Below are 12,764 nucleotides of genomic sequence, written 5' to 3'. Positions count from 1 at the left end.
CATTTCGTAGCCTCAGACTAACCAGAAACAATGAACTAGTATCTATGATCTAGTATCAATAACAGATTTTTATTTTTTTATTTTTTATATTTTTTTATATCCCCTTTTCTCCCAATTTGGAATGCCCAATTCCCACTACTACTTAGTAGGTCCTCGTGGTGGCGCAGTTACTCACCTCAATCTGGGTGGTGGAGGACAAGTCTCAGAGACAGTCAGTCCACGCATCCTATCACGTGGCTCATTGTGCATGACACCACGGAGACTCCGCATGTGGAGGCTCATGCTACTCTCCGCGATACACGCACAACTTACCACGCGCCCCATTGAGAACAAGAACCACTTAATCACGACAACGAGGAGGTTACCCCATGTGACTCTACCCTCCCTAGCAACTGGGCCAGTTTGGTTGCTTAGGGGACCTGGCTGGATTCACTCAGCACGCCCTCGATTCGAACTCGTGACTCCAGGGGTGGTAGTCAGCATCAATACTCACTGAGCTACCCAGGCCCCAATAACAGATTTTTAATAAATATATTAACTTACCTTTACTTGAATACAAAATCATGCATCTCTCCTTGCGAATGAACATCTCCGTCACTTTGTTGTAAAAGTCGCCCGCTTGTAGTTTAGCACTGCTTACCTTGCTTATATGGACGGCACGTCCCTGCCCTATGACCTACTATTTTTGGTGAGATTCTTAAGTGTGAATCTACCAGACACTGTACTATTCCATGATGCCATGGGAGCTGATAAGACATCACGTTAAAAATGCTTAAAAAAAATAACAACAGAGTACCGCAAGTCGGATGGCTCATTTCAACTGTGAATGCTTTATACCATTAATGTTGTTCATTGTGGTTAAATGGTGCTTGTTTAACAGAACCAGAGTAAATTATTTTACAACAATGTTGTTACTATGTTATATATTGGGGTCATGGGTCAATACCCATGTTCTCAAATGAAGTATTGCTGGAATGTATTCATACTACTCACCTGCATACCTAAAGAACATACTTTTTTTTTACTGACCAAAAAGTGCGTTCTTCATCAAATGCAGTACATACTCGGATGCAGCATTTTTCTGTTTTGATTTTGGGTTGAAATATGACCTGGACATGTTTTCATGAGATTCATCCATTAGTACTTGTATCTTGAATCACTTTGCTGCCTCGTAGGCATGTATAAGTGTTGCCTTGTTAACTTCAGTAGTAAAAAGCATCACATTTTTATTACTGTTAAATATAATGTTTTGAAAAAACACATTTCTTCTTAGACCAGAGAAGAACAAGCTGCAGATAATCCCTGGACAAATTAATATCACTGTCGAGTGTGTACCTCCAGACTTGTCAAGTAAGTTTGGTAGTCTGTTTGTTATTTGATAACATGAATCTTATTCATTCACTTGTGTGCAAAGTGTGCAGCATGTCTTAACTCATGATCATGATGTTTAATAAGCATTTGATGCATAAATGTTTTATTTGTATCTTCACAGACTCTGTCACATCATCTTATGTTCCGGTGAAGCCGTTTGAGGAGCAAACATGTGAGAGGGTGTCTGTGGAAGTGGAGGAGTTTGTCCCAGAAGAGGCCAAATACAACTACCCATTCACCATCTACAAGAACCAGCTCTACGTCTGTCCCCAGCAGCTCAAATATGACAATCAGAAGACCTTTGCCAAGGCAATGAGATTCCTCACACTTCACAAAGCACAATATGTAATTAGTAGAACTGGGAAACTGTGGGTGGCTGTACAAACACAACAAGATCCTGAGAGCAGTAACAATGTCGGCCTATGTATTTTCAAACATGAAGCTTTGTTCAAAGCCCACAGGATTCTATTCATAATCAATTTACCAAAGATCTTATCTTTAATTACACAAACTTCAGGGTTTATTGCTTCCTCCTCCACTGCTGGAGAACTCACATTTATATTTATAGATCTAAATATATATATATATATATATATATATATATATATATATATATATATATATATATATATATATATATATATATATATATATATATATGTATGTATCTTAACTCACTCATATAAGAAGCCAGTAAGTGTGGCATTTACCATGGTAATACCATGTTTTTTGGGATGTACCATGGAAGTAGTACCTTATACTTTGCAGTAAATTCCATGGTACATAAGTATGGTGATCATTCAGTACCGTGGTATTGAGAAATATGGTCTGATATTGATGTGCTTGTGTGTTCCTCCAGGCCCGAAACATTGCAGTGTGTGTTCAGTTCAAGGATTCTGATGAGGAGGGGGCGGGGCCATTAAACGTGAGTGTGTTCTTGATGTGTGCCACCAACATTATTTCACCAGTGCTTTAATATTAAATATTTATTGCAGTATTTGGGTTTATTTGATTAACCCCTCTCTGCATTTAGTGCATCTACGGCAAGCCAGGGGAGCCACTTTTCATCACCAGCACTTTTGCTGCAGTTTTGCATCACAATCAGTGTCCAGAGTTTTATAATGAGGTAGGATCATGTATTATTACTGTAGCCACAACATCTTCTTAGCTTCATTTATTTAGCCCAGCTACATAGTAACACAGTCTTCCACTTAAAAAACCCAATAAAATGGTTTGAGAAGCACAGTTTTCTTACCTGTGTTGACGTATTTCATATTGAAACAAGAAGTTGGGACGGGACGTTTTGAAAAGGTGTTAGTTTCAATAAAAGCCATGACCCTTGACTTGCTCGTTGGAAACAAGCGTGTCGGACAAAAATGTGTTTGTCATTATGTGCAAGATGAATCATCAGTATTTTTGTACACTTTAAATGCTTATGTCTGCTAAACGTCCATTTAGACTGCATTAAGAGAACATTAGCATATAGATGGTCTGAAACCTAACAGACTTGAACTAAAACAAAACTCCAATTTATATTTAAAGGAATAGTTTACCCAAAATGAAAATTATCTCACCATTTACTCACCCTCATGCCATCCCAAATGTGTGTGACTTTCTTTGTTCTGCCCAACACAAAGATTTTTCTTTTTAATATTTCAGCTCTGTAGGTCCATACAATGCAAGTGAATGTTAGCCAGAACTTTGTAAGTCCAAAAAGCACATAAAGGCAGCATTAAAGCAATCCATATGACTCCAGATGTTTAATCCATGTCTTCAGAAGTGATATGATAGGTGTTGGTGAGAAACAGATCAATAATTAAGTCCTGTTTTACTATAAATCACCACTTTCGCTTTCACATTATTCTACTTTTGTTTTTGGTGATTTGCATTCTTCGTGCATATCGCCACCTAATGGGCAGGAAGGAGAATTGACAGTAAAAAAGGCTAATGATGAGAGAATAAAAATTCTAATTTTTCATATTTAATAAACATAAAAATTGGAAATTTTCTACCAATTGTTAAGCAACGTATCTGATATCATAACATATTAATGACTAAATGTTGAATCAGTGAATTCAGTATCCTTTCAATGCCCCACAATGTTGCACAAAATTTGACCAGTCAGAGGCAAGACAAGGATAAGAATAACTGAATTATTCCTGAGACACATCCTGTCTCTTTGGCTTCAACAGGCTCTGAGGGCAAAAAAAAAAAGAAAAAAAAAGGCAAACTGTTCATTCAGTTGATGAATAAGTCACAAGATATTAACACATACGTGCCAAAGCAGATCCCTGTAAGCCATGACGTTGATACTGTCTTGTGCTTTACTGGAGTAATTTGCCTTTGACATGGACTTTAGGAAATCATCATCAGCTGAAGTTGGTAGCCACATGTATGTGCTTGGAAAACATGACCTTTTACTGCCCACTTGTGACAAGAAAGGTAATTAAATCCAGCAGGATTTGTTTATATTTACATCATGTATTCACTTGGCAGTAGGGGTTGCATTGATTTTTAAAAGTCGACTAGTCGAGCCCATAAGTGCAGTCGAATCCGACTAGTCATGACAATTGTATGTGAGCGGTTCGGGTGGAATAAACATCAAACATTATGTTTTCTCCTTGTAAGCAGCTTTTTATTAGAAGTGTGCAACAATAGGTAGGCATACATTGAGCTGTAACGTAGCTAAAAGTCAACATAAGTGTCTGAACATATTAAGTTTAGCCTAATAATCGGATGTGTTTTGTAATTTACCTGGGAAGTGACTAGTTGACTTTAGGCTGCCAGTGTTGACCACATTAGTCTATATTACTAGACTACATTAGCTAGTCGACTAGTTTGTTCAACCCCTATTCGGCAGATGCTTTTATCCAAAGTGACTTACAGTACAGTGCTTTCAAGGTATACGTTTTTACCAGCATGCACATTCCCTGGAAATCGAACCCATGACATCGGTTTTGTTAGCGCCATGCTCTACCACTTGAGCTTTGCTTGTATTTAGAGTTCACCTTAATCTGTCGTTTTCATTATAAAAGTAATAAAATGAAAATTAAACAAGATGTTCACACCTTTATGAATGAAACTCATGCTTAACACTTTGAATTGCTAAATGGGATTTCAACTAAATTTATGAAACTGATTAGAACAGAAGAGGTAAAGTGTTGCCTGCAGTTTTGAGACAATGTTTAGTAATGATATTCTTCCCTTTTAATAGATTAAAATTGAGCTTCCTGTTCATGTCCATGAGAAGCACCACATTCTCTTTACCTTTTACCACATAAGCTGTGAGCTCGGCAATAAAACCACAACCAAGAAGAGAGAGGGAGTAGAAACACTGGGTAAGTGTGTGTGTGAGGAAGTGTGTACTGTATGTGTGTCAAGAACACATCATTAACTCTTACTCTCTACAGTGGGTTATTCCTGGGCTCCTTTACTGAAGGATGGCAGAATACAGTCCTCAGAACTACAACTTCCTGTGTCGGCTAATCTACCTGCTGGGTACATGTATGACAAAAGCCAAGACTTTAAGAAGGTAAAGACTTCTTGATTGATTGGTTTAGGTGAGAGCTTTTTTAATGATTGATTTGATTGATTGATTCCTTTCTTTCTTTCTTTCTTTCTTTCTTTCTTTCTTTCTTTGCAGTCTTCTCCAGACATCAAATGGGTGGAGAATGCCAAACTGTTGTTCAAAGTGCGAACATATGTAGCATCAACAATTTACACTCCGGTATGTTATCTGGTTTAGGACTTCTTTAATTTTGCATTTGACACACTGTAATGAGTTTCTTACATTTTAAATCTTCTATATCAGGGCTATTCAACTTCATTGACAAATGGGCCAGATGGAAAATATCCACAGGGCACGCGGGCCAAACCAGGATATTTTGTTATCGAAAAGCTGTTATTGCAGGCCTATAATATTTGTTCACTATATAAATAAAACATCTGTGTTTTATAGCTTTTATTATTTAAATTTTTTTATCATGAGATATATTTCCACCTAGGAGGAAATTCTGGGGGAAAAAATACAGGTAACTTGAGACAATCAGAGGGATACTAAAATCCTTTGAATAGAACTTTGTTTCTCTGAGCTCACGCTTGTCAGTTGTCCATAACTTTACATCTTTAACCTTCCCCTTCCGTCAAAATGACGGATGATGATTATTTGTAGTGCAACCTCTAAAAGCATCTAAAAACCCCGTGTTCAAGCACGAGACACTGTAAAAACATCAAGACATGGCGAAACATCTGTTTAGCACAAGTTTGCATAGGAAAACAATTGAAAAACGGAGTGAACAGACACAAAACGTGTTCGATGTAAACAGCCCCTAAGACAACTGTCAACCTCAAGCGGGCCGCTGAAAATTTCAAACGGGCCGGAAACGGGCCACCAGTTGAATAGGGCTGCTCTATATTGTTGTGTTTGTTGAAGAGCTGTTTAAACGAGCATAGTTCCACACAGAGAATAATGAGATCATTATAATTAATATTAAATGATCAAACATAGTGCTGCTGAAGCAATAAATCTTGTAACTCTCTTATCTCTCCAGGATTTGCACCTTCATAATTTCTTCCAGCATTGCCAGCTGATGAGGTCAACATCACAGGGCAATCATTCTGAGCTCATCAAGTACCTAAAGGTGAAAAATCTACAGTGGATTTGGACATTTAAAGGGATAGTTCACCCAAAAATGAAAATTCTTTAATTTACTCACCCTCATGCCTTCCCAGATGTGTGAGTTACACTATATGGCTAAAAGTTTGTGGACACCGCCTTCTAATTAACGAATTTGGTTTCTCCATTAAATCCAGTAAAGAAAAATCTTAATGTTTCTTTATGTAATGGCTTGGGCTTTGTGTGCTTCCAAATTTCTGGCAACTGTTTGGCGATAGCCCTTTCCTGTTCCAGCATGACAATGCCCCTGTGAACAAAGTGAGGTCCATAAAGAAATGGTTTACTGTATCTGGCATGGAAGAAATTAACTGGCCTGCACAAAGCCCAGACCTGAACCCCACTGATCACTTTCGGGGTGAACTGGAACAGCAACTGTAAGTCAGGCCCCATCGACCAACATCAGTTCCTGACCTCACTGATAGCCTTGTGTCTGAATGAGAGCAAATCCCTGCAGCCATTTACTACATACAGTATAGTGGAAAGCCTTCCCAAAAGAGTGGAAGCTGTTATTACAGCAAAGGGGGAAATTGATGCCTAAGGTTTTGAAATCAAATGTTCATCAAGCACATATGGTGTCCACAAACGTTTGGCCATATAGTGTACTTCTGCAGAACACAAATAAAGATTCTTAGAAGAATATCTCAGCTCTCTAGGTCTATACAATGCAAATGAATGGTGACCAGGCCTTTCAAGCTCCAAAAATCACATAAAGGCACTATTAAAGTAATCCACACACTCCAGTTGCTTAATATATGTCTTCTGAAGTGATGCAGTCACTTTGGGTGAGAAACAGATCAATATTTCAAATCTTTTTACTATAAATATCCACTTTCACGTTCAGAATGAGAAAGAAAGTGAAAGTGGAGATTTACAGTAAAAAAAAAAAGAAAGGACTTAAATATTGATCTGTTTCTCACCCACACCTATCATATCACTTCTGATCACATAGATTTAACCACTGGAGTCATTAGGATTACTTTTATGCTGCCTTTATGTGATGTTTGGAGCTTGAAAGGTCTAGTCAACATTCACATACATTGTATGGACTTACAGAACTGAAATATTCTTGTAAAAGTTTTCGTTTGTGTTCTGCAGGAGAAAGAAAGTCATACACATCTGGGATGGCATGAGGGTGAGTAAATTATGAGAGAATTTTCCATTTTGGGTGAACTATCCTTTTAAGCAGAGGTGAATTAATTGAATTGCGTTGCTAGCGCTGTACAATAAATGTTTTGATTTTCTGTCAGACTTACCACACTCATTGACTCATACAGTCATTCAGTTGATTTGCATTTGTCATGTCTATTTAGAGTTTCTCTTGGGAGAAAATATTGGAATTTACTCACTTTCTCCTCTTTTCATTTCCTGTCTCCTGTCTCAGTGCCTGCATGCAGTGGAGACTCAGGTCATCATCAAGTTCCTGCCTACGGTGCTCGTGCAGCTCTTTGAAGTGATGACTATGGCAAGCAAAGAGGGTCAAGACATTGCTGTGAACTCCACACGGTGATTTACTACCTATTTAGCTCCTCAGAAAGGCACAAGTGATAGAAAGCCACTGCATTCTTAATTTTATATACAGTAGTCTGTCTTCTGTGGTCCTTCGTAGCATGCATAACTACTGCTACACTATAGATCGGCTCTGGAAATGCCAGCTCACTTTTTCCTCCAAAATCAGCCCTTTTAAAAAAAAAATATATTTTTTTATTTTTTTATGTGAACTCTTGCTATTGTTAACCATGACCCACATGCTTGTGTTTCCACAGTGTAATCATTCACATTGTGTCTCAGTGTCATGAAGAGGGTCTGGAGCACTACTTGCGCTCTTTTCTGAAGGTATGACACTTTAAACATTTTAATCCATTTTGAATTAACTTTGTTTTTTCTTGTCTTTTTCCCCTTGTGTGTGGGGTTTTGCAACAACAGCACTTGCAGAATTGGGCCAGTTACTGTCGGCATACAGTGCAGTTTTATTCACAGAGCAGAATGACTACTTGCAAGCAAATAATAGGCAAAAATAAATAAATAAAATGAAGGGGGAAAAAAAAGAAAGTAGACTTTTAACTTGATGTTACTTGATTATGTTAACTTGATTAATGTTACTGGCAGAGATCTTATCTTAGCGGTTATTCCAGATATTAACTTGGTTAGGTGTGTTTGAAACTATAAGGGTTTGTTATTTTGATGATTTACCCATTGCTTGAAAAGTACAATATATTTCTTGAAATGTATAATATATGTCTATAGAACCAATGTTTTCTTTGCAGTATGTTTTTCGCATCAACAACGCAACTTCAGTAAACTCTGTGACGACACATGAAGTGTTAGCTACAGCCGTGACTGTCATCCTCAAACAGATGGCAGACTTTAACACCTGCAACAAACTCCTCAAGGTGAAATAATTGTTAAAGTATGCTAAATAATGTCACCTGTTCTACTGTGATATGAATGATACTCTTAATTATTATAAGAAGTAACAATAAACAGTCCTTTTTACATCCTGTTATCGAGTGATTCTGTAGTTTTGAGTGTTCAAAAGCATTTTGTTGGTTTCTGTAACAGATGGCGTTTTCATCAGAAACAGTAAAAGATGCTTTGTTCTTTTTGCACAGCAGATGGCACTGTTGCATTTATTTATGTCCATTTAATTAACTGAGAACTGAGTTTAAGAGAATTTTCTTTTATGCAGTTTGAAAACCAAATACTAATTTGACCATGACTGATTTAATTATAGTTTATTTCTGTGTATGATATAAAAGTAAGAATATTGTTTCAACAATGCAGTTTATTTTCACTTTGATTTGACTATGCATATACAATGGATTGTATTGTATTTGGCAGTAGTTCTTAACCGGTGGGTTGCAAATCTGTTCAGATAGGGTCCTGGACAGCAGGGGAAAAAACCTTGCTAAATGCAAATAATCATGCATAGTTAAGACAGAATTTTTTTTTTCTGACTTTTCAAATTTAAAAGGGAGGAGACAATGCTGTCCATATCTTTTGTTGTTGACATCAAAGGCTGTGTGTCTAATCAAACTTACGGAATTTTAGCCCAAATTAATTTGTCACTTTGTACAAAAATTAGGCAGGTAATGTCCACTAACAGTGTTAACATTTGCCTCCCTCCCCCCTCTCTGTCTTATATCACAGTATTCCTGGTTCTTCTTTGAGACAATGGCCAAGTCAATGGCACAGTACCTCCAGGACGGCAACAGAATGAAAGTTAGTGTCATTCATTCACATATTTTAGAGTGGCACAAAGCAGCAACATCAAAGTAATATCACAATGTAACAACCTTTTACAGTATGTTGTCTCAAAGAAATGTAAAGTGCTTTCCTTTCCATTTCCTTTTCTTTATTATCTACATCATCATCAGTATCACAGTATGAAAAAATTATTGCATGGCAATAATCCTGACCTTTCGAAGCAGGAAGTAGTTTTCAACTTGGAATTTGTAGACTTGGAACTTCTTCATTCTTCTAAAGTTTGCTCAAAAGATGAAGGTGCTTGAAAAGACACACACACACAGGGAACATGCACTGTTGTCCTTTTGCATGTATAAAAAAAATGTACAGCTAAATTTTTTTCAGCCCATTCCAAACATGTTGAGGCCTGTTTGACATGTCAGTCGATCATATTGCGTAACTGAAAGCTTGTATTTAAACAAAGGTCTGATGTAAAGGTCTGCTATGTAAAGTTTGTTGTTGAAACATGCCTTTAGCTCATACTCAGAAAACTTTTCCATAAACATGTAATTTAATTGGAAATATGTCTTTTTTATTATCTATTGGACACCTTTGCAGATATACTATATTACTATATACCAGGGGTCTTCAACCATTTTCAGGCCTAGGACCCCTTGGTGGTTAGAGAGACGGAGCCGGGACCCCTGTTACATATTAAAATTGAGTGTTGTTTTTCATGCCTATAAAAACTTGTATGGTAGGCTACCACATTATTGTATGTACATACTTCATGATGTTTACATTATAAAGCCATTGAAATAATCATTAAGTGCTGCCCTGCTGAAAAGACCAGCTAAAACCAGCCAACCAGCTTATTCTGGTTTTAGCTGGTCTTTTCAGCAGGTCTCCCAGCCTGGTCATAACTGTTCATGCTGATCAGGTTGGTTTTAGAGGGGTTTTGAACACTTTTTTTTAACTGGTCAGGCTGGTCTTAGCTGGTCAGGCTGGTCAGGATGGTCTTAGCTGGGCAGGCTGGTTTTAGCTGGTCTCATGGCTAAGCTGGACTTCAACATGTTGATGGATTAAAATACATACTCCTCTCTCTCACTGTTGCTTGCATGTGAGTTATTATTGCAAATGCCAATGGTGGATTAAACAATAATTTGCAGACCCCCTGCGGTACCACCCTGTTGAAGATCCTTGCTATATACTATATAGATAAATGTGTTTGAAACCAGTTTACTAGACTGCCCCAGTCTATTGGACTGCTGGGTTTTCTTTTTTGTTCAAAGGTGTTTGATTCTTCCTCCACTGAAACCTTGCAGGATTCATATCATTCCTATTTGACAGTTAACATACTAAAACTGCCTGCATTACCTACAGATGCCTCGAGCTCAGAGGTTTCCTGATTCATTCCACCAAGTGCTGCAGTCTCTGCTGCTGTCCATCATGCCTCACATCACTATCCGCTATGAGGAGATTCCAGAGGAGGCCCGCTGTGTGAACTTCAGCCTGGCCTGCTTTATTAAGGTCAGGCCTAACACATGAGTGCTTCAATATGGTTGAACTTAATACTGTAGTACCTCATTAAGGTCAGGCCTAACACTTGAGTACTTCATTATGATCAGGCCTAACATTTCAGTACTTCATTAAGGTCAGGCCTAACACTTGAATTCTTCGTTATGGTCAGACCTAACATTTCAGTACTTCATTAAGTTCAAGCCTTGTACTTAAGTACTTTATTTAGGTCAGGCCTATAACTTAATTGCTTTATTAAGGTCAGACCTAAAACTGTAGTACTTAATTAAGGTCTGGCCTAACACTTGAGAGCTTCATTAAGGTCAGGCCTAACATTTCAGTACTTCATTAAGGTCAGGCCTAACACTTGAGTGCTTTATTAAGGTCACGCTTAAAGCTGTAGTACTTCATTAAAGTCAGGCTTAACACTTGAGTGCTTCTTTGAGTTGAGGCACAGCACTTCAGAGCTTCATTGCAATCAAGTTTAATCTCTTGAGTACTTCAATACGGTTAGTGCTTCTTTAATGTCAAGCCTAACTCTTTTGTGATTCATTAAAGTCAGGCCTAACACTTTAGTGCTTTATTAAGGTCAGGCCTAACTCTTTAGTACTGCATTATGTTCAGGCCTAACATATTGTGAGGTTACAGGGTTATTGTTAAGACTGACTAATTTGAATTGTTTACATTTTCATGTAGTCGCTCTTCAAAATTCATACTGTATAACAAGCTGCACAAGCATGTCTGAAATTTTAACCACATGGTTACAGAATCATACCTTCTTTGCACTTTAAGTCATGAATAGCATGAACAGTCTCCACATCATTTACTGGAAAAACATTTATTAATATCTTTAAATGGCATTCACACTAATAATTAAACTGTATTGATCAAAGTTTTTATAAAAGAGCAAATGAGGCAGAATTCTGCACTGATGATTCATAGCTTTTTCAGAAAAAACTATTTTTATGGTAACATTTACTTCTTTAGAGAAAGCTATCAACAACTGATTAGTCATTAACTGTGCCCTTCAACAACTGGGCTTGGTCACTATAGGAGTATAGTGTTATCATTTAAGCATGTTTGTTGTTTTCCTGCTAGCAATAGTTGAAAGCGGTAGATATTATGGATCACTTGTTAAAGCTGAAGTGTGTCATTTCTGGAACACTAGCATCACCAAATGGAATTGCAAAAATAAACTTTGTTTTCAAACAGCTTTCCTGAATACTCCCCCTGTCTACCAATGGTTGAACAAGTACATAGTACCGCCCCATCTCTCACCATTGGTTGAGCTAATGTTGCTGTGTCAGGCAGGTCAGGATACTCAAACTGAGCAATGTTTTGATAGAACCACAGCCACCGTGTTTACACCTTATGGTGAAATCAACCTACTGTACATATGGCTTATCAATGTCTCTGCATATTAAGTAGGGATAGGAGAAAGTATTTAAAACATTTTTTTTAAATGACACACTTCAGCTTTAAGACTATTTTCAGGAGTTAAAGGTAGAACTAGTCATCTTTTTCTTAATTGTTCCTGACTAAACAGTCTTACAAACAAAACTAGTGGCTCATGAAGTCTAATATTTTATACCAGTGTACTCGCATCTGGTCTTTGTATGACATTATGTTGATTTTCTTTGAATATCTTTTCATGCACAGCGCTGCCTGACGTTTATGAACAGAGGATTTGCTTTCAGTCTGATTAATGACTACATGTGTGGCTTCAGTCTGAAAGATCCAAAGGTAAGCAAAAGAATTCACCTGTTCAAAGAATTCATAATTTATCATTTATCACTATGTGATAAATAAATACAGTTGAAATTGAAGCAAGCTAGTTTTCAATAAGTCTTATTTAATTATCTCAAGAGAGCAAAAGCATTTTGTCATATGTAGCCTCTGTGTACCAAAATCCATCCACTCGAGGTGGGCAAATGTCAAAGACCATATTGTAATTGTTCTCCTACATGGTACAGTAATCAACAAAATGCAGTTTTGTGGAATAGAAATTACATTTTAA

At 37.3% G+C, this 12,764-nt stretch overlaps 1 protein-coding gene across 4 annotated transcripts in view; it reads left to right on the top strand.

The window, feature by feature from the left end:
- The window catches only part of LOC127413033 (dedicator of cytokinesis protein 11-like), a 122,463-nt gene that overhangs the window by 47,982 nt on the left and 61,717 nt on the right, over positions 1–12,764 (top strand). For all 4 annotated transcript variants that reach the window (XM_051649861.1, XM_051649851.1, XM_051649841.1 and 1 more), the window contains 14 exons: positions 1,274–1,350; positions 1,493–1,680; positions 2,231–2,296; positions 2,405–2,497; positions 4,586–4,709; positions 4,782–4,903; positions 5,015–5,098; positions 5,922–6,011; positions 7,428–7,549; positions 7,810–7,879; positions 8,311–8,436; positions 9,194–9,265; positions 10,613–10,759; positions 12,407–12,490. In XM_051649861.1, coding sequence (XP_051505821.1) covers positions 1,274–1,350; positions 1,493–1,680; positions 2,231–2,296; positions 2,405–2,497; positions 4,586–4,709; positions 4,782–4,903; positions 5,015–5,098; positions 5,922–6,011; positions 7,428–7,549; positions 7,810–7,879; positions 8,311–8,436; positions 9,194–9,265; positions 10,613–10,759; positions 12,407–12,490 — 1,465 coding nt within the window. The remainder of the gene's footprint in view (positions 1–1,273; positions 1,351–1,492; positions 1,681–2,230; positions 2,297–2,404; positions 2,498–4,585; positions 4,710–4,781; positions 4,904–5,014; positions 5,099–5,921; positions 6,012–7,427; positions 7,550–7,809; positions 7,880–8,310; positions 8,437–9,193; positions 9,266–10,612; positions 10,760–12,406; positions 12,491–12,764) is intronic.

The sequence above is a fragment of the Myxocyprinus asiaticus genome, chromosome 2 (genome assembly GCF_019703515.2).
Source record: "Myxocyprinus asiaticus isolate MX2 ecotype Aquarium Trade chromosome 2, UBuf_Myxa_2, whole genome shotgun sequence".
In the NCBI taxonomy this organism is placed as follows: domain Eukaryota; kingdom Metazoa; phylum Chordata; class Actinopteri; order Cypriniformes; family Catostomidae; genus Myxocyprinus; species Myxocyprinus asiaticus.
The sequence above is the reverse complement of the archived record's forward strand: the minus strand, read 5'-3'. Positions and strand labels throughout refer to the sequence as shown.